This window comes from Neolamprologus multifasciatus, chromosome 13 (assembly GCF_963576455.1).
Source record: "Neolamprologus multifasciatus chromosome 13, fNeoMul1.2, whole genome shotgun sequence".
Classification (NCBI taxonomy): Eukaryota; Metazoa; Chordata; class Actinopteri; order Cichliformes; family Cichlidae; genus Neolamprologus; species Neolamprologus multifasciatus.
The window spans coordinates 34,338,424-34,360,905 of record NC_140451.1 but is presented as its reverse complement, the minus strand read 5'-3'; the positions used below and the strand labels follow the sequence as shown (position 1 = coordinate 34,360,905).

At 47.8% G+C, this 22,482-nt stretch overlaps 2 protein-coding genes across 7 annotated transcripts; one reads left to right on the top strand and one right to left on the bottom strand.

The window, feature by feature from the left end:
- Nucleotides 1–1,865: 1,865 nt before the first annotated feature.
- ncoa4 (nuclear receptor coactivator 4) lies at nt 1,866–12,581 on the bottom strand. 6 transcript variants are annotated; one of them, XM_085182825.1, is made up of 11 exons: nt 12,418–12,581; nt 8,526–8,637; nt 5,771–5,911; nt 5,601–5,689; nt 5,252–5,360; nt 4,198–4,278; nt 3,999–4,124; nt 3,224–3,913; nt 2,907–3,143; nt 2,724–2,822; nt 1,866–2,623 (listed from the first exon to the last, which is right to left on the bottom strand). In XM_085182825.1, the coding sequence occupies exons 1-11, from the start codon at nt 12,453–12,455 to the stop codon at nt 2,618–2,620; spliced, it is 1,728 nt and encodes a 575-aa protein (XP_085038951.1). In that variant the 5' UTR covers nt 12,456–12,581; the 3' UTR covers nt 1,866–2,617. The 6 variants fall into 6 exon arrangements, with proteins under 6 accessions (XP_085038951.1, XP_085038949.1, XP_085038947.1 ...); XM_085182823.1 differs by having other exon boundaries at nt 3,224–3,916; nt 12,418–12,580; XM_085182821.1 differs by having other exon boundaries at nt 3,224–3,916; nt 3,999–4,127; nt 12,418–12,579.
- Nucleotides 12,582–17,181: 4,600 nt separating this feature from the next.
- Nucleotides 17,182–22,220, top strand: yipf3 (Yip1 domain family, member 3). The gene is made up of 9 exons (XM_085181908.1): nt 17,182–17,404; nt 18,004–18,213; nt 19,428–19,534; nt 19,610–19,655; nt 19,880–19,972; nt 20,045–20,176; nt 21,463–21,576; nt 21,660–21,783; nt 21,938–22,220. The coding sequence occupies exons 1-9, from the start codon at nt 17,339–17,341 to the stop codon at nt 22,057–22,059; spliced, it is 1,014 nt and encodes a 337-aa protein (XP_085038034.1). The 5' UTR covers nt 17,182–17,338; the 3' UTR covers nt 22,060–22,220.
- Nucleotides 22,221–22,482: the final 262 nt, after the last annotated feature.

Here is a 22,482-nt window from a genome sequence, read left to right as displayed (position 1 = left end):
AGAGAAAATAGAGAAGTGAAGCTGAAAAACCCCCAAAATGTAAAAATAAAGACGTGAGCTCAGACAAACAGCCCGTGTCTGGACTGAAAGACACCGAGGCACTAATCATGGCAGCACAGGAACAAGGCCAGCTTCTGAGGTCAAGATAGGCCACGCCCCCTAGGGTGGTCGACTGCTGATTGTATCACCCACCCCTGCTCATTCCGACCTCAGTGGTGGGTTTTCCCGATAAGCCTGAAGGACACACAAACACAGCTGTATGGACTCAGCTGAAGGTCAAAGGTCACTGTGAAACACAGCTCAAATTTGTTATCCAGGCAGTCGCCCCTCCCCCTGAGGCGCTTGTTCTGTCACACACCTGCGCGAGCACACCTGTGCTCTGGACAGCAACGTGCTTCTGAACTCGAGCAGAGCATTTAACAGCTGTTTGCACCAGAGCGAACTTTATTGAAACAAACGTGCTCGTGTGCTATTGCAAACATCGTTGAAGGTCGGCGCTGCACCGCCCACAGCCCGCTGATAGCGATGTTAGAGGTCAATGGGTCACGCGCCGCAGGGGTCACACATCCTCAGACTCAAAAACTTTATCAATTAGAGTCCCTGCTCCTCTGTCCCTTGTAGCCCCCAGTTTCAAGTGATGTCATCAGTCCCTATCAGCGTTCTCCTGATGAAGGGCGTGGCCTCACCAGCAGTAAACAGGAAGTTTATCATCAGCAACCAGCCTCCTTTCCAACCCTTCCTTTCTGATTACTGCCCTTCTGTGCGTTTGCTGTTTAGCTTCCTTTAAATCATGTGACCCACCTGTGTGAAAGCTGCTGTTACTGTCAATAAAGTTACTGTCAATAAAGTTCACTCATTTAAAAGCCTGGCTGCCTGTGATGAGATCGTATCGATCTGCATTTGGATCGATACAGCCTCGAGCTGTTCACGTCTGAGTATAAAGGTTTCAGGTCGAACAGGTCAGCTGACATGTGGGGAGTCAAACTGGTTTCAGTTCCAGCTGATCAGCTGACACAGGTGCATGCTCCTCTCTCAGGTGTACCTGAGTGTCTCGCTGCCTCGTCCTAGGGCTGTTCATATAACCATATATATCGGAGGACGATATAAAAACGTCTATCGTTTCATTTCACGCTGTCGTTTGTTTCGTGGTGTCGCAAAATAAACTGTTTACGGCTGTTTTCATGGTTCTGATGTCACTGTAGTTATTATTAATTTATTAAAGTTCTCTCTTTCTCTCTTTAATATAACCACACTACGGACGGACAAGCGCCTGTTTTTATGCGTTGTCGTTAGCAACAACGACGGTAACAGCATCGCGTGTCCGCTTGTTTATTTTCCACATAAACCTTTCACAATAAAGCTCAAGATCCTGTCGAGACTTTTCAAAATAAACTGAATCACGTGAAAGAGCAGATTATTTACAGATGAGAAGTAAAAAAGACGCCAGGTGCTAAAAAATAAACCTTAGACTCAAACGTTAGAACAGGCTTTTCCCCGCAGCACGCCGTGTAATAAATACAAAGAAAACGGCGCCGTTACAACTTATGTCTAAAAATGTATCGTTTCATGCATCGTTAAAACACTCGACTCCAGCTACACGACGCACAGCTGGAAACACTTCACGCAAGTAGAGCTGATTCACAGAATTTACAGAAACTGTTACATTTTTGTGATTTATATCGTTATCAGACGATAGATGTTTCATATCGGGATATGAGACTTTGGTCGTATCGCACAGCTCTACTCCGTCCTGTTTAAATAAACATCGAGCACAAACCGCTGCGCTGGGCTCAGCGTCACAGCCAGGTTGAACAGACACACCTGGAAACTACGGGTACCTTACAGTGATGTCGCAGACACAGTGATGATGTCAGAAAACTTTATTACTGTAGAGAATCACAGCAGGAAAAAAGTGATGACATCACAGCTATATGTGATAAAGCCCGCCCCCCCGCCTCACATGAGAGCTGCAATGGAAAGCACCAATCGCTGACCAGAGTCACGTGACCAGCCTGCACAGCTTCTTCCAACAAAGCACTCTGGGAAACCGAGTCCCTCTTATGCCAACAAACCACGTTACAGGATGGAAGCCTGCAGGCCAGACAGGAAGTGCCTCTGTGATGTCAGCAGGTTTTAGAAAAAAAAAAGTGGTTAAAGGAAGTGACATCAGTCGTATTATAAAATAAAGTCTAATTTATGTTTAAAATACACCCCACACACTCTTCATATAGTCCCGCCCCCTCTTCCACAATAAGTGAAACACTCGCAGCTCTAAATGCTGATTATTGATTGGTGACTGATCGGTTATTGATTGGAAGCTGAAACGTCTCACCACACCCTCTGTGGCCATATGAACTTTCACCCGATGAAACTGCCGAGGCCCCTTTCCTACATCCTGCTTCCTGCCACCTTAATCAAAGGACGGGGCCAGCTACATCTGAAAGGGGCTTTAGGCTGCTGCTGACTGATCAATGGTGGGTGGCGGCACTGCACGATGATGTCACAGAAAGGAGAAAAAGGCGTCAGCGACGACGGTTAGACAGATGAGGTCGTGTGCGCTGATCAGCGATAAAGTGACTCCAGAAGAGAAGAAGAAGCATCGTCGTCATCATCATCATCACATCTGCAGGAGACACAGGTGAGACAGGTGAGACACAGGTGAGACAGGCAGACCCACACACACCCACACACACCCACCACGTCACACGCTGCAGGCGACTCACCTGTACGGGAGATCTGTGCAGCCACTTCTCTTTGTCTCCGCCCACCTTCATGCAAGAGAACAGGTCACACATGGTGGGCAGCGCCACAGCGAGGCGTTCCTAAACAGGAAACAGGAAGCAGTCAGGAAGCCGGAAGCGAGCAGCAACCAAACCACGTGTGCGTTCAGCTCCAGCGGTGCTCACCTGAGCTTGACTCCTCTTCCTCAGCAGCCACTTGTCCTCTTCCTCCTCCTCCTGCGGCGGCGCTGCGGAAACGGGCGCCGGGCTCTTCCGTGGAAATAGCCACAGGTCCGTCTCCAGGGGGCTCTGGAAGAGCGAGGAGGAACCGTTCTCCTCCCGGCTCGCCTTCTCCTCCTCAGCTGCCACCCAGCCAGAGAGCGAGGAGCTGGGGTGGAGCCACGCCTCCAGGATGGCCTGAACCTGTCAATCAGGTGATCAGTTAATCAATCACCTAATTCTTACTGAAGCGTCGTAGCAGAGCTGACGTGATCGGCTCTTACCTTCTGCTCCTGCTCTCGGTGGAAGGGTGTGGCCGTGGCGTTCTTGGCAGTGGGCGGGGCGTTCTTGGGGACGCCATTCTTGTCGCGGTCATCCTGCTGCAGCAGCCAGCGGCTCAGCGCATCCTTGCCGCAGTTCTCCTCGCAGACGCAGGCCGAGTAGGCGGAGCAGAGCTCGTTGGCGCGGCAGGTCTGTGGCGTCGGCGGCGTCTTCTGCAACCACACCTCCAGAGACGCTGGCATCGACACGGGGGCGGGAGAAGTGGGCGAGGTGGCGCCTGAGGTAGGCGTGGTCTTCAGGCACTTGAGCTTGCCGAGGTTTTCGATCTCCACGGCGCTGATGGTCTGACAGCACGACGAGCAGTCGCCGACTGAACGGCTCGCTGGCGACAGCCAATCATCGGTTGACCAGCTTTCCTCAAACGGCTTGAAGACACGCTGCCAACGTTCGGCGTCCGACATGGTCTCCATGGCAGCAGTAGGCGGGGTAACAAGCCAGTCGTTCAGCTCCTCCTCCTCAGCTGTGGCGGACAGCTCCATTTCGTCGATCTTCTCGATGGAGAAGGAGGAGCTACAGCTGCTGACGCTTCTCTCCCGGTTGGGGGAGTGGTCTTGAATAAGCCACGCCTCCAAGTCCCTGAGCTGACCCCAGGCTTTCATGAAGTTCGTGGAAGCCATCACGGGACAGGAAGTCTGCTACAGAGACAGGAAGTAAAGCAGGTGAGAGGCACGGCCTGAGGTCAGAGCCTGTTCTCAGCTAACACACCTTAGCGCTCACCTTACTCTCCTTCTGTGTCAGCAGCCAATCCTGCGGGTCTGTGCTAGACTGGTAGCCAATGGGAGTGAAGCTGTTGGCGGGTTGAGATTCTAGCAGCCAATCGCTCAGAGAGGAAGGCTCAGCCATCTGCTGAGAGGGAGACGCAATCAGCATCACCTTGCTTTCATCACTATCGCATCACCACCAGGACGCAACTTACCTGCTTCTTCGCTGTGATTGGACAACTCTGCACCTGAGGTCTCAGGTGGGTGGAGCTCTGAGAGGACATACCGTCCACAAGCTGTAAACAGGAAGGAGAGAGAACACACCTGAAAGATCCACTAACACAGTGTGTGTGTGTGTGTGTGTGTGTGTGTGTGTGTGTGTGTGTAAGGATGGGTACCGGCATCCATAAACGGTAGTAACCAGACCGAAAAGCGGCGCACATTTCGGTGCTTTATTTTCCTGAGCTGTGATACACTTTAGATTCTAGCCAATCGTTTTACGTTTCCGGGGATAGTAGGCGGGTCCAGGTACGTACGTTCTTTTAGAGCAGAGCTACAGATTAAAAATGTCCAAGGCGAAGCGGTCAAAGTCTGGCTGTACTTCACAGCAAAAGATGCAAACTCAGCAGCTGCAACAAGTGCTTTAAGCTGATACTGTGATACTGTCAAAGGAGGTAACACCTCAAATCTGATGAAACACCTGGCGACGCATAGCGTTTTTTTAAAGCCGAGAAATGCGCCGTATTTGATAGCTTGCTGCGAGACCTCACACCGAGCACATCTACTGCGGGTGTGGTGCCTGTTATGACCCGGAGTTAGCAACATCCCCCAAAAACCCGAAGAGGAGAGTCCTGGCCCCTAGCCCTGCCAGTGTAGCAGGAATGATGAGGATGATGATGCAGCAGCAGCCGTTCTTCTCTGCGTGAGTAGCTTAATGTTGTTCGTGTGTAATTTACGTTGAGTAGGCTAACCACGTTATTACATTAATGCATGTAAGGTGAACTAGCAAACACCATCATAGCTACATGCGGCTGTCTTCTTGTTTGATGGCAGATACTCCCTTCACCCTGGACAAAAAGGCTAAAATGACCAAAGAAAAAGTGGGAAACAGTTAAACATGAGAGGTTTTTGGACAAAGTTTGTGTTCTCCATTCTTTAAGCACCGGCACCGTTTCAAAAGTACCGGTTTGGCAACGGTATCGGATAAAACCTAAACGATACCCATCCCTCTCTGTGTGTGTGTTACCTGTCTGTGTCTGTGTGTGTTACCTGGGCGTTGATGCTGCCAAATGAGGTGATGGCCTGCTTCAGAGAGCGAGAGTCGGCATGGAAACTCAACTCAGGTGTTTCCTCTGGAGTGAGACTCAGAGAGGACAACCTGCACACAGGAGAAGACAAGAAGATCACATGACTGCACCGCACCTGACACACATGCCTACAGGTGAGAGTCTACAGGTAAAACCAGCTCAGTATGTCAGTAATCTGATTACATCAGCCTTTAGCTACACCAACAGGTGAGAGCAGCAGCAAGGAGAACAGACCGCTCAGGTGTGAACGCGCCCACAAAGCTGTGTGTGTGTGTGTGTGTGTGTGTGTGTGTGCATGTGCGTGCACGTACTTCTCCATGCAGCTGGTCAGCTGGTTGTTCAGGTCGTTGCTGCTCGAGCTCTGCAGCTGGTAGGCGATCACGTCAAACTGACCTCGGAGCTGCAGCACAGACACAGCACAGGTAAGCAGACAGGTAAACAAACAGTCAACACAGGTGAACAGGCCCCGCCCCCCAGTTACCCGGTGCAGCTGGTGCAGCTGCTGTTGCAGAGTTTCCGTCTTCACTTGTTCGAGCAGCTCGATCTGACCCAGCAGCCACACCTCCCTGCAGCGCAGCGCCTCCTGCTGGCGGCTCACGCAGCTCTGCAACTCTGAGCGCACCTGAGGGGACGCACAGGTGAGACGTGTAAAGCAACACCTAAACGTGAAATGTTCAGTAACCAAACAGATTCTTCCAGAGAAAAACAAAAAACAACCAAGAGGCGCTCGTTTCTGCATCTTACACTCATTTTAAGCCATATGATGGCTGCAGGTGGGGGGGGGGGGAATGTGGTTTAAATCTCGGCCGTGCTTCACTGCAAATTCACTAATGTTGTCCTTGGTGTGAGCTTCACCCTGCAGGCTCTGATACGTTTGCTCCTCTAAGTGCAAACTTCACCAGAAGTCTCCACTGACGATAGGACAGTGACTCAGAGCGAGTCATTTCTGAGGTGATAGGTCAGCGTGTGTGTGTCCAGATTTATAGCTGTACAGTAAAAAACAGGTGAACAAAGACACCTGAGGCTGAGGTTTAAACTGCTGCAGGCTAATCAGAGTCCTCCGTGCCCACAGTGAGCTCAGCCTTCAGAGAAGCAGTGAGGCTCCGCCCCTTCTCCCCAGCAGACAGATCAATCTAAAACACCCGACGATGCCGTGAAGTAAGACTGGACGATATGACCCGAAATTCATATCTCGATATTCTTTAGTTGGATGGTGATATACAAAATATATCTCGATATTTTTAAAGTCAAAGTAAGAACAAAAAGAGTTCTCAGTCACAGCTGTGTCCCAGATGTCACACAGGCACTTTTATTAACATGCACAGCAGGTGTAGATGAAAAATTACTCAGAAATAAATGATCAGCATTTATTAAATAATAATTCTCCATAAATAAAAGAAAACTATGTTGTTTTAGTGCATAACAAAAAGCTCACAACTGTGCAGACAAAATGTAAACTAACAGACGCTGAGCATAACAAAGATTTCACAGCTGCTCTGTTCTTAACTTCTGCTGCGTGACCGACAGCCTGGAGTTTGAAATCCGCTTCGTAACCACGACTCTGAACAGCTGCCGTCTTTGGTCCTTATACGCACACAGTACGGTAACATTACGCTGAAGCAGAGTATGTATCACTCCGCGAGGCTCCTCGGCAGCCGTAATGCTCCAACAATCCATCAAGCAGTGCGGCTCCGTAGCTTATCAAAGTCGTACTACAACATTTTTGACAGATTGCTGAGCGCCGTGCAGCACAGAAACTCGGTTTGCGGTCAGTAAGCACAACCAGAATTCATACAAAAGGCGTGCTGTCGATTCTTGAGAAAATGAAAGGATTTTAGGCGTCAACGCGTTAGCCCGGTTAGCTTGTTAACGCCGTCCAGCCTCCACGCACGGGGCGATCCGCGGTAACTTGTTAACAGAGATTTGCTCCGTTAATGCAGTTATGTCGTTACCGTCACCCTGACAGCACTAAAATAGTCTCCAAATTTTTTCTTTTTACCGAGCAGCTCCTCTGTGACAGCTGCGTGTCCGTCCTGCCTGCAGGTGGAGCGATGGCGGAGTTGTGTTCAGTGAAGGCGAGGCCGAGTAGAGAAAAGTGGACGAAAGAGGCAAACTTGCGGCTCCACACGTATGATTATAAGGTAACATAGATTATATCGATATAAACGATATTGTCACATCTCGTATAAAAATGTATCGATATATTTAAAAACTCGATATATCGCCCAGTCCTGACGTGAAGCAGCGCTGCGGACAGTCATGTGATCACAGAGCGTAAACAACTTGTTAATAAAGTTTTTTCACACGGACACGCGAGCTCCTCCTTCCTGTGGAGGTGGATCAGCTGACAGGTTAAAGTAAAACAGCCTGTCCTGTTGTTTCTGCTCAGTTTAAATAAAGTTTATCTCACAGAAAAAAAACATCAGGGAGCTGAGATCAATCCACCCAATAACGAAGCTGTGAGTCCCTAACCAACGATCGTGGACGCACACCTGAGCCTGAAGTTTTACCTGGAGATAAAGTATGAAGTCCAGCCCGTCGCACTTCACTGCTCTCACCTCCTCTGAGCTCCTCACCTCCTCTGCAGGCTTTATAACCCGCCTCGCCCTCTCCCTCACCTGTGGCTCAGCTGCAGACAAAGGCAGGATTTCAGGTGGTTTCAGCCTTGCCGAGTCAGCAGTGATGCGATTGGTCGGTCTCAACAGGTAAATCCTCAGGTGTTTAAAGCTCAAGTGATTCACGGTTTGATATGAAAAACAGGGGGCGTGGCACAGAGCCAGCTGAGTGGTCGCAGCAGTTTAGCAGGACAAGTGTTTCACCGTAAAATGATCTGGGTGTCAATAAAGTTTCAAGCAGCTCCATTTGGTGGCAGGTAACCAACGCACTGATCAGGTGAGCTGATCCAGGTTTCAGCAAGGACTTCCTGTGAATCAGCTGACCTGCACTTCCTCCCATCTGCAGATCAGCAGGAAAACATTTCACAAACTCACGTGAGCTCATCAGCAGTTCAGTTATTGATCACTGATCAATTGTTCTAATCCAACACAGACTTGCTGGGCACAAACTTTATTGATCGACTGAACAGGAATCATTTGCATTTCCTGTGTCGTGGCATGTCGAACACATTTGTGCCGTTACCATCTGATCTGCTGAAAGGGCATCTTCTGCACTGGTCATGTGACACTGAGGTTATCGCGCCTTAAAGCACTTCCTGTTCAGAGAGAGGAGGCACTCACCTCTCTGGCATTCTCCCTCAGCTGCTGCTCCGCCTTCATCACGGCGCCGATGGCGTCCTCCAGCTGATCCTGGGCCTGCTGGCACTGCTTCAGGCCACTCGCTGCCAGCATCCTGGACAGAAAACAGGAAGTGGAGACAGCGCGGTGATTTCACTGAAATTGACGACTGACTTTAAAGTGTGCTCAGGATTAGAGCAGGGCGATATGACCACAAATATTTATCACGACATACATTTGTAAATTTGCGATAACGATATAACTGACGATATAATTGACACGAGACAAAATACTTTACAACTCCACAACTTTATTAGCGCAAAAACAAACATCATTGTGTTTTCACTGAAACAAGCAGCTGTTTTTTATCTGCATTAAAGTTATATAAAAATTTAACAGTTCGTAGCTTAGCAAAGTCGTACTGGAACATCTGACAGATTTTCGAGCGCCGTGCACATAAAATCGTTTCGAGGTCAGTAAACACAACCAGAGTTCATACATAAGGCACACGGGATTATAAGAAACTGTCGACTTTCAGAAAAATCAAAGGATGATTTTAAGTGCGCCGTATTTTCCAAACAACACGGTAATAACGACGGCCCGCTAGCATGCGCTACCAAAAATAGTGCTTTGTTGTGTATCTGACGAAAGCTAAACCAGTTCCACACCAGTGAAGCTGCAGCATTTTTACAAACCAGTTCAGGTTTCATTCAACGATCCACTTTCACTCTTCTCATTCTGCGTCGCCGCCGTGATTTTTCCGCCATGTGCGTATTCTGTCGCCATATTTCATTTTCTTATCGTTGCCCAACATTACACCGGTGTTACCGTGAATGGTATGATGTGGCCCAGCCCTACTCAGGATTACACGCTTTAGGACCTCACTTTATTTTTACGCCATCATCTTCCTCGCCCGTGACCTCAGGGGGTAATAATAGCCGCCGCGGTCACACAGCGAGCTCTGCGGCTCCTCTGAGTCACTCACACAACAACAGCTTCCCATAGAAGCTCCTCCTGTTCAATCAGCTGTTTGTGGACGCTGCAGCATTGTGTTCCATGATTGGTCAGAGGGTCGCGGCTTGCCACAAACCAATTAGATTAACCCATCACTAGCGCGCACACACACACACACACACACACACACACACACGGAAGTAATGAAAGACACTAAAGCAGTGGTCTCCAACCCCCGGGCTGGTCCGCGAGTCGTTTGGTTTTTATTGATATTTCTTATCATTTTCATCATTAACTCGGTGTCCCGGGGTCTTTTCCCGCGTGTTATGATCTTCTTTTTTGGTACCGGTACTGGCTTTATTTTGTTGTATTTATCCACGACACCTTAAAGGCTGGTCCGTGAAAATATTGTCAGATATAAACCGGTCCGTGGCGCAAAAAGGTACTAAAGTACTTTAAATAGCCCCATGAAGTACTTTACAGAAATACTCTGTTATTAGTACAAAGTACATGCATTCCTGAGCATGTGCAGAAACCCTCCACTGTGAACTGTTAATCAGCTGTTAGAGGGGGTGGGGTCTCAGGGTGCGGCAGTGTCTTAGTATCAGCTGTAAACAGACGCTTGTCGGCAGCTGATAACCCTCACTGTGTGACCTCTGACCCCAGCTCAACTCTCACCCACTTCCTGTGTGATAATCAGCTGATCAGCAGAACACAGGCTAACAGCTGGTACTGATCATTTCTCATCAGCGTTAACTTTTCCTTCACAACACGTCTGAACTTCATATGGAAACTCGTTTACTGACACGAGTTATTAAAAGCTGAAGGACACACGCCGGACCTGTGTGTGTAATAATGTGTAACACCTGTGGGCTCAGCTGACTGACATTATGATATAAAACCTGTTACATCCAGACTTTATTTATGACCTGACAGGTGAACTAAAGAACTATGAACGAGACCGACTAGTTCCTGATATTTACCATCAATAACGACTGATGAGGAAGCGAGCTTTATTTTTAGAGCAGTGCTGGAATTTATTTCTTTGTCTGCAGAAAAAATAAAAGCCCCGAGGAAGTTTCTGCTGTTTTCCAAGAACTAAATCCTACCCACACACACACACATTTCTTCTACTGTAAATCAACTGCATGCCTGAACCTGCAGGTACTGACTTGATTGATCAGTTAATGCAGTCAGAACACTGACAGTCTGTCACCAGTGAAATGAAAATGACTGCATCATAGGGATTGATTTTGTGGTGTCAGCGCTCCTGCAGGCTGTAAATACAACACCAGCTCTCCGTGCACTCTACCAGCACCAACAGGGCCTCCTGCTGCTTTCAGCACCTCCTTTAGGAATAAGAAAAACAATGGTAAATGGATTTGTATAGCGCTTTTCTAGTCCCTAAGGACCCCAAAGCGCTTCACACTACATTCACACACTGGTGATGGCAGCTACATTGTAGCCACAGCCACCCTGGGGCACACTGACAGAGGCGAGGCTGCGGGACACAGGCGCCACCGGGCCCTCTGACCACCACCAGGCGGCAAACATGGGGTTAGTATCTTGCCCAAGGATATTTGACATGCAGCCAGGAGGCAGCCTGGGATCGAACCACCGACCTTCTGATTAGTGGCTGACCTGCTCTGCCACCTGAAATAAGAAAAACAACTACGATGTCAACATGGGAAGCTTTTCTTCGTCACCTGTCACATAAACGAAACGGACACGCAGTTAAAGGGCGGCTCGAGGAACCAACTCATAAGAAAATACACAATTTCTCCGTCAATTACGAATGCAGCACAAGTCCGTCTCTTCCGGTTCCTGTTTTATAACCACCGCCTCATACAGAGTGGAATACAGTCGGTAAACCGAGGGATTTTACCTGATGCTGAGTCAGTGTCGGTAAAACTGCAGGGTAAAGCTCCGTTTCAGCCGCAGGCAGTCTCGCTCAGAGCCGGCGTTTCTGGTGTTTTCCTCCACAGTTCACAGGAGGAGGAGCCACAGCCCTCCATTACTGCCTGCCGGCCGGCACGTACGCGTTGAGCCACAGAGCAGGGGCGTGGTTTAGAGAGAACCCAGTCTTACCACTGGGTAACCACTAGCCGAGGGCGGGGCTGGCGAGGGCCCTCCGCTCCGGGTCCAGAGCAGGGAGGGGCCTGCCGGGGGCACCGAGGCGGATCCGCTGAACACATTCCAAAGGCCGAGATAAAGCGACGATGGGGTCGCTGAGTACAGCTGATATCCGTTACATCTTAACCACCGGCAGCGTGACACAGCGCAGCCAAAGTCCGCAGAATATTGTGTGCCGCGCAATGATCTGCACAGCTGACACAACAGCCGCACACACTCTTCCCTCTGTTGCGCCTTCTTTGGTTTAAATTAAGTACTTCCAGGGTGACTTTAGGACGACGTTTTGTCACAACTGATAGGCATCAGCGTGTTTGGGTTAAGCCGAATTACAGAGTGGATCCCAGAAATACATAATATGTAAAAACGAAAATTTCATACAAAGTAAAACAAGCGAACGGAGCAGCAGGAGATAAAAATGCATGTTTTTTAAAGCTAGTCTGGTTTAAAGGCTCACAACAACAAATACAGCGCGTTAAAACTGCTACAAACCCAACAGCTATCAGTGTAGCAGAATCATTTTAACACATTAAATTAAAAAGGATGACCTCTGACCCCTCCAAGTTTATTTTTAACATTTCGGAACGAGGTCACAGTGTTCCGGCTAACGCGGCTAGCGTCTGTGGCGCCTTTTACCTTCGACAGAAATTATACCGAACCGCGGCAACAACACAGTTTACTCAGAGTCACACAATCAACCAGCTTCTCTCGGGCTGAGACGCCAACAGCGTGTTTTAAAGGATCACCGAGGAGCTAACGGCTAACAGCTCCTCGGGGAGCCGCTCCGAGCTCCGCGTGTCGCCGCACTCACCTGGAACCTTTACCGTGGACTCTCCCTTTCGATATCATTAATGATCCGCTCGGTTCGGCAACACGACAGCCAGAGCAACGGTCCGGAAAATGAATCCAATGTCACCACCGCGTCAAGGAACAAGAACCACAGAGGGCGGAGAAGTGTCGCGAGAAATAGCAAACTATCGTGCAGCGCGAGACAGCGTGAGGTTGCCCCCTGCTGGTGAGACTAGGACACAGCCGGTAGCCCTCTGACATTATAGTCCAAAGGTAATGAACTAACATCGGAAAAGGTCCACTTTGAGAAAATGCCTTGAAGCGCAGGTCTTTTGTGTGTCCCTCCATCTGCAGTCATGTCACGGCTTTGCAATACTGAATCTCGATTAGCCACAGATCCTGACAAAGCCATTCATACAGAGATCATATCTTAAAGTTAGAGCAAGCTAGTTATGTGGCTAAACTCAGCTCTGAGGGGATTGACGATGGCAAAGACGCCTGGTACATTTCTCATCACGTGATAAGTCACAACAATAAAGATGGCATAGTCTTTGATTGCTCTTTCACATTTCAAGGCCAATGTCTAAATAAGTACCTGTTACCAGGGCCGATCCTTGGGCCAACACTTCTTGGTGTTCTGTTGTGTTTTAGGCAGCGTTCAGCAGCCTTATCCCTGCACAGCTACTCAGTCACAGACTTGATTCTTTCTGCTGCCTGTACACCACTGATATAACATTTGAGCATATGTAACAGGGTCATCAATCACATTGTTATAATTACACAAAATGTGTTCTAAACCTCCAAACCGTTCCTTTTATACCTGACTTTTAGGACCTCCAAGCCTGTAGTTATGTTTATTATCAGTTAGAGCCCCTCCTCATTCTTTTCTTCTTCTTCTTTGGTGCAATCCTATAAATACAATGTACGCCTTTTGCCTCTCCCCTTTTCTACAATTCCCCTGTGGGAGAGGTTGGTGTAATTTCTTTCCCAACACTGTAAAACACACATATAATTCATATTTAGCCACCTGGATGTTTCTGATTGCGATTCTAGTTCAATTATTGTCATTATTAAGCCTGTTTTTGTTAGATGTTATAAGTGTGTAGTATGTGTGTATCATAAATGTGTTTTAGGCGCCATAAATGCTAGCATGAATATATACTCCTTGCTAGCTTGGAAGTTGAGCTAACCCTCTTCCCCACTGTTTGTATTTGGTCGTAGGAGCTGGAGTGGGCAAATTATTTACTTGGAGGCAGGGCCGTGCAGAGAGGTTTAAAGGGGCGGGTGCTCAAAGTTAAAAAGGGGCACATTGAACCAGGCTGAATAACAACAACACACATTCATCAAGAATCTAATATGGGAAGGGCAGGGCTGTGTTGATCTGAGACTGTAGACATTAAAAAGTCCATAGGAGAGATGGTAGCTGATTAAACAAGTGTCATGAGATAATAACAAAATGCAAAGATTGGTGACAGCGCTTGGAACCATAAGGCAACAAAAAAACTGTGAGAAATAATTTAGGCTCTGCCTGTGAATCACTCTTTGCTTCTCTTCTTCCTTCCATCCCATCTTTTCATATATCACTCTCCACTTGCTGTCTATCTGAGAACAAGGCACAACTTGCTATTGCAATAAACTATAATCTAATTATCCACACCTAACACTTAATCTATAATAAAATGATGACAGAAAAATGTTATAGCACTGCCTTCAGTAGCCTCACACAGCTCCTACTGTTCCCTCCTCATGTCCTTACCAGGCATGTCTGGACAATGTTATATCATGAGTAATATATTTTTTTAATCCATCTAAATAAAACAAACACACACATGCACGCACAGTGACATTTTAGACCTTCTTCAGAATACTGTATATACTATGGGCATCACGGTGCTGATCCAGAATCCTTACATTATTATTTATTACTAGAGCTACAATAATAAAGCAATGAGGAGGGGGAAGTAATAAATATGAAATAATGTCATTATGATGATTCCATTTGTTTCAGTATCCACTCTGTGCAGGGGCAAAGCTTATTACATTTTTAAACTGTAGAGATACAATAATTTTACTGCTGTAAAATCCAAATTTTGTCTTATTTAAAATATAAATCTAATATAATCTGCTTCTTAATGTATTTTCTTTAAAATACAGCATGTGTTTTTTAATATATTATAATTAAAGTAATGCATAATTATGTGGACATGCATATTAGATCGTTTTTTAGTGAAATATAATCCCTCCAGAAAGGCAGGAAAAGCCCGGAAACTTACTTAAAAACTAAATATGTTCTAAATACTTTAAAACTAAATATGTTCCCTAAAACGGTGACAGAGCTACAGACCCATGACAGCCTTACACAGGTAGCAAGCAGCTATGACCAGCACTACATGTGCAGTTAATAAAAGGACAGGTAATGTTTGTCACGCTGTTGCACACACAGCACGCTCCTTTGTTTCAGTTCGTCAGTTGCAACAAGACAGCTGACCAACGTGTCCGTAATAAGCTAATACTGTGTGCTATACACTACAGTGTACGCTGTACACCTACTTACTGGTTTTGTCGCATCAGTCTGTGTCTCTGAGTTAACTTGTGTTTCTCCTACAGCTCCGGACTGCAAAAAATGCGCGTGCTCTTTGTGAGCTCGTTCCCGGCTCGTAACCAGCGCGTTCTGCCGTCAAGGGCGATCATTGGTTAAATGTGATCATGTGACTGATGCAAGCCAGATCCTTTTATTTAGCAAAACTGTGATTAATAGTTAAATATTATTGTTGAGGGGCACAGACAGGACTCCGCACGCACACACACATTAAAAAAAATAAATAATTTTTTTTAAAAAGTTGCCTCAACAAAAGGGCACTTTGGGCACCCATCAGGAAAGGAAAGCCCCTCTAGCCCCCCTCCTCTGCACGTGCCTGCTTGGAGGTCTTTCTTTCTTTTACCTTTTTTTAATCAGGTATGTCGGATTTCATGTTGTTGTTTTTGTTTTATCTTATGTCAAATATGTTACGTGTAAATGCATACTTTATGTTTAATGTAAAAATAAATGCCATCCTTTTCTACAATTCCCCTGTGGGAGAGGAGCTGGAGTGGGCAAATTATTTACTTGGAGGCCTTTCTTTCTTTTACCTTTTTTGATCAGACACAACGCAGAACCACACCAGTTACACATATTAAAACTATTGTCCTGTTCTACAATTAACATTCAACATTTTTGACCTTCTATATTTGACTTTAGACCTGTTGGGTTCATTTTGAGACAGAGAAGACAAACATGCTCAAAGTCATGAAGCAGTTGCAGGTTTAAGTTAAAAAACGACCCAAACCAACACCTCAAACCCAGTAAGTGTTTTTGATCCCACCCAGTAAACCGGACACTAATGTGTGCGGGAAACCTACGCATGCAGACCAGTATTTAAGGTTTGACTCTCATCATCCACTGGAGCATAAACTGAGTGTGATCAGGACGTGAACAGGAGCGAACACCATCCCCACAGACACAGCAGCCAGGGAAGCAGAGGACATCACATAAAGAAAACCGGTAGTGATCCCGTATGTGTCAGGAGCATCAACTGAGATGAATCAACTTTTTGGGAATTACTTACCTGGATGATTGAGCATCAAGATATGTTTCCAAATCTTTAAACAGACACATAAATAAGCATGCTGTTGGAGCTCACTGGACCAGGATTAAAGACAACTTGGCATTAATCAGCTCTCAGAAGAGCTGTGTGACTGTACAGTGAACCATCAGAAAATAACATCAGAGCAGATTTAGTGTCACACGAGAAAGAATTCAATCTCTCCCTGACTGAGATTTAAAATGTGTATCTTCATCTTTTCTGATTTTACAGTTTTGCTTCAAACTGGAACCCTTTGTTCTCGACAAACATCATCTGCATGTCAGAGAAGAAAGGGAGTGGTGAGCGTCTGTAAAACATCGATTTGTCATGAGTGGAATCTCAGGACATGAATCAGATACGATCAAATGAATGAGGGCTCAGTTAGCAATGATGGAAGGGTAAAACGTGGCTCATAAGTGTGCGTGCTACGATCTGAGAGGTAATGATGAAATAATGATGATGTCATCTTGTTCAGTGAGTGTTTACATGAGTTTGTTCTAAAACAGAGTCAGTTATGAAATTTTGGAGCTGGAACCTGTTAAGGGAAAATTGTACTTAGTAGTCAGTATAAGCTTCTAATGATATAAGTTTACATGTGACTGCATGATGACCTTTTTTAACTGATTGTCCTTTTCATTGTTCAGCGTCTGTGTGTGTCTTCACTTAGACTCTCAGCTGAAGACGTGTCATTTAGAATAAATCTCTTGACAAACCAAAGACTGGTTTGAAGGGATGTAGTATAATGAATTATGTACTTTTATTTCTTTTACTTGTATTTGACTTTGTTTGATACATTTTAGTCTGCTGTCTATATTCTTTGTATCATGTGGCAATAAAAGTACTTTTGAGACAGTCTGACTGTTTTCAGTCCAGGTTTTAAATGCTGAATTTAAGAGTAGGCAGAAGTCTTTAACCCAAATGCTAATGTTCATATAACAGTTTTGATGGGTTATGAGTTCCAACACATTTTTTGGTAACTTCAACTTTAAACATTAACTCATTTTTTGGATAGACGCGGTTGTTCGTCCTGTTGAGGAGCCCTCTTCAGCAGTTTCTACTGTTTCATGTTCAAAACTACATAAAACATTCAAGCGGCAGCGAAACGCAACCCTCACCACAAAAAACTCTCACGGAAATATCGCGATATCTTCGACCTCCACGTCGACTGGGGATGTGGCGTCAGCCGGTGGGCGGGGCGTTCTACGGACCAAAACATCAGGTTTTAGAAGCAGGAAGAGAAAAAGATCCATCCGCGGATCCACCGACCGAACCACGGACACAGACTCTACCCCACGGAGAGCCGCTGCTGCTGTGGGGAAAATGTCTTCGGGCTCCGGGAGCAGGAACACGGAACCATGGGGAAGCTTCGACGATAACCTCATCCAGGTGAGCTACATGCTAACAGGCTAACGAGCATCGCAGCCGGCCTATAAAAGTAACAGCACCTGAGTGACGCTGCAGGTTAGCCCGACAGCGTACAGGTGAGCTCGCGAGGTTAAAGCACTGTGAGGAATCAAACCATGCTAACATGCTAACAGGAGAGCCGAGAGCTAACAGGCTAACAGCAGGCTAACCAGCGGCAGGCTGACCTGAGATCAGCCGACTGAACATCTGTAATCAGCTGGAAGCTCCTCTGATAAACTGATTAACAAACTGTTGGTCGGTTTAACGGATCGATCCCTACCTCAGCAAGACTCCTCTCCTGTCTCCTTTTATGTCTCCCATGTTTCCTTTCCTGTCTCCTATGTTTCCCTTTCTGTCTACTTCCACATCTCCTATGTTTCCTTTTCTTCCAAGTCTCCCATGTTTCTTCTCCTGTCTCCTTTTACGTCTCCCGTGTTTCCTCTCCTGTCTCATTCCACGTGTCCCATGTTTCCTCTCCTACCTCTTTCCACATCTCCGATGTTTCCTCTCCTACCTCCTTCCACATCTCCCATGTTTCCTCTCCTACCTCCTTCCCTCACTCTCGTGTTTCCTGCATTCAGGGCGGCGGCTCAGCGGTCATCGACATGGAGAACATGGACGACACGTCGGGCTCGAGCTTTGAGGACATGGGCGAGATGCACCAGAGGATGAAGGAGGAGGAGGAGGTCGCGGCAGAGGCTGCCGCCACCGAGGACGACGTGGCCGACGACGGCGAGTTCCTGGGCATGAAGGGGTTAAAGGGTCAGCTGGGCCGGCAGGTGGCCGACGAGGTGAGGGGGGCGGGGTTATCTGGTGTCAAACACTAGCAAACATTTTCTTCCTCTGTAGCTGTTAGCTGCTGTTACAGAGGCTGGCTGAAGCTCCTCTGTGCCACACAAAGACCGACGCTGTCGTGTTCAGGAGAAACGTCTGTCAGCTAAAAAGATTTAATTTGTGTTGGCAATTGAAATTACAAGTTTACACAGCGCTGTGGATCTGTGTGTGACATCAAGCATCAGGTTCACCAAAAGGATAACCCTCAAACACAGCACAACTTTCTATAGTGAGACAAAAACAAAGATCATCTGGCTCCCGCACAGACGCGGCGGTCGTGCTGTCTGCCTCCCCGTCCATCGTCCGGTATCTGCTTCTCTGTCAGAGACAGCAAAGGAAAACACCTTCCTGTCTAGCCTTGATAATCCAATGTTATTATCCATCGTTCTTCTACTGACTCTACGTTCTGCTTCAGAATGTCTTGTTCGGACGCTCGGACCCAGAGACCTATTTTACCTTAGACCTTAGACTTTTATGTTACTTACCTAACTATTATCTGTGTGTAAGCGTGTCGAACAAACCTCTGCAGTCATTCCTGCAGCTGATCAGTCGGACAGTCACGGCAGACGAAGCTTTCGGCCTTCAAAGGAGTGCCAACCCATACGAGCACATGTAGTGTGTATATAAATATAATTACAACAGCTTTATTTAACAGCTCCTGGACGCTTCCGTTGTTACTTAGTGACGTCACTCTTACCGCGTTTTTCACTGCTACCTGCTCAGCTTCAGTCGTTTGACGTCAACGGTGACGTCAGTCCTGTGACGTCGTTTTAACGTGACACAAACACGACACAACAGTGGAGGATGTCGAGGCGATGGTGCACCCGCTGCTCGGTCTGTGGCGTTCAGTCAGACCGGCGTTCAGTCAGACCGGCGTCAGACGCCGCGGTGTTGGTTTGTGTGGCCACGTTCCTTGTTGTTGGGTTTCAAAAAAGGCGGTTTTCCTAATGGAGTCGCTCTCATGACTCATCGAGTGAAGCCACTGACTGGCCAATCGGTGGGATGCAGTGTGTTGATGTTACATGTTTGGATCAGATCACCTGGCCAAGCAGGTACTAAAGGTACTTTACCTGGTACCAGGTACTACGGCTAAAAGCCGAGCAGGTGTTAGTGGAAAAGCGCTAACTCGTTTCTTCTTCTCTGAAATGTTTTACCTGTGTGATGCGTTCAGGTGTGGCAGGCGGGCAAGCGTCAGGCCTCCAAAGCCTTCAACCTGTACGCTAACATCGACATCCTGCGGCCATACTTTGACGTAGAGCCGGTACAGGTGCGCAACAGGTAAGACATCCTCCTTCCTGTCAGCTGTTTCCTGCTGAGACTAGTGCTAACAGCTAATGGCTGACTCCCCCGCAGGTTGATCGAGTCGCTGATACCTGTCCGCATGATCAACTTCCCGCAGGTATGCATGAGTCTCTTTGTCGTAGTGTTAATGGCAGTGAGCAGGCTTAGCGCCTCCTGCTGGACCGGAGGCTGGAGCTGATGTTCGTGAGGGAGCTTAGTGGTGGAGATGCCGATAAAGGGTTCAAACGTGTCTCGCTGCAGTTCGATGGTCAGATTCACACCTGTACAGGTGATGTTCAGGTCCAGGTGTAGGTTCCTCTGACGCGTGTGCTTCCTGTGCAGAAGATCGCAGGCGAGCTGTACGGGCCGCTGATGCTGGTCTTCACTCTGGTGGCGATCCTGCTGCACGGCATGAAGACCTCAGGAACTGTCATCGTAAGAACACACACGCACACACACCCTGTTCGTGTTTCTTTGTGTGTTACAGTCTTGTGTGTGTGTTTGCAGAGAGAGGGCACACTCATGGGCACTGCTATCGGCACGTGTTTCGGCTACTGGCTCGGCGTCTCTGCCTTCATCTACTTCCTGGCATACCTGGTCAACGCTCAGATCACCATGCTGCAGATGCTGTCCCTGCTGGTAGGTCCTGGAACTGCAGACACACACACACACACACACACACACACTCACAGACACACACACACTCACACACTCACAGACACACACACACACGTACACACACGCGCGCGCACACACGCACACTCTCACTCACTCACACACACACACAGACACACACACACACACATACACGCACATGCACAGACACACACACACACTCACAGACACACACACACACTCACAGACACACTAACAGACACACACACACACACACACACACACACTCACACACACACTAACAGACACACACGCTCACAGACACGCACATGCACAGACACACACTCACTCACAGACACGCACAGACACACACACACTCACAGACACGCACAGACACACACACACTCACAGACACGCACATGCACACACACACACTCACAGACACATACACATGCACTCACAGACACACACACACACACACACACACTCAGACACACTAACAGACACACACACACACACACACACTCACAGACACACTAACAGACACACACACACACACACAGACACACACACACTCACAGACACACACACACACACACAGACACACACACACTCACAGACACACACGCACACACACACACACGCACACAGTCACAGACACACGCACACACACACGCACACAGACACACACACTAACAGACACACGCACACACACACGCACACAGACACACACACTAACAGACACACACACACACACACACGCACACACACACACACACACACGCACACACACACTCACAGACACACACACACACGCACACACACACACACACTCACAGACACACACACACACTCACAGACACACACACACACTCACACACACACTCACAGACACACTCACAGACACACGCACACACACGCACACACACGCACACACACTCACAGACACACGCACACACACACACACACTCACAGACACACACGCACAGACACACACATGCACACAGACACGCACACAGACACGCACTCGCACACAGACACGCACTCACAAACACACGCACACAGACACACACACGCACACAGACTCACACACACACACACTCACAGACACACACACGCACTCACACACACACACACACACACACACACACACACACACACACACACACACACACACACACACACACACACACAGGTGTGTTTTTGCTGTTCTCAGATGTGATTCAGGTTTCTGAGCTGCACCTGAATGCAGCCCTCCTCCTCCTCCTACAAGATGTCATGTGACCTCACCTCCTGTCTCCCGTTGCCAGGGTTACGGCCTGTTTGGTCCCTGCATCGTCCTCCTCGTCACCTACAACATCCACTTCCACTTCCTGTTCTACGGGCTGTGGCTGCTGCTCGGCGGCCTGTCCACGCTGCGCATGGTGAGCTTGTCGCTTCCCATCAGCCCCTGTGCCAGGACACTCTCCCTGTGTGAGCTCACCTGTGTGTGTGTGTGTGCGCGCAGGTGGCAGCGCTGCTCTCTCGGACCGTGGGTCAGACGCCGCGGCTCCTCCTCTGCGGGACGCTGGGGCTGCTGCACATGCTCTTTTTGCTGTACCTGCACTTCAACTACCACACCATCGTAGAAGGTCAGAACCAGAAGCACAGAGATGGGTCTTTGTGGTTCTTCTGCTGCCGGTCGGCGGTTCGGTCGGCACGGCGTGCTCTGCCTCGCTGGTTTTTATGCTTCTGCACAGGTCAGGTGTCTGCTGACTCGTGTTTTCTCCTCCGTGTTTGTTTCAGGGCTGCTCGACTCCCTGGAAGGACACAACATGGCGCCCATGCAGCGGGTGGCCAGAGACGTGCCCGAGGTGACGCTCAACGCCACGGCGAGGAACCCGGGGATGCTGCTGAGCGCCTACTGAGGGGAGGGGTTTCTGTTATGTCTGTGAAACTTAAACGCCTCAATTCAAAGACCTGCGTGTGTGTGTGTGTGTGGGGGGGGGGGGGTTGTTTCTTCTCCGACCTTCACTCTTTGATTTATTGATTGTGTACATATGGGATAATAAAGGTTTCATCAAGCTCAGACTTCCTGTACTTCAGTTTTTCCAAAATAAAAGCCTGTATTTCAGAGTAATGTCCTGATGCATTCACAGCTGTGTCACAGGTGAACAGGAAGTCAGCAGAAAACTCACCTGAGTCTACTTCAGATAAAAAAACAAAGAGGTCACATGATGTGTGTTAAAGTGAAGATATTCATAATGTTTGTTTACTTTACTGTTTGTTTAGTAACTAAAACTCAGAACAGACAAATATTTACAGCAGCAGCACAAAAATATGAAACAGGA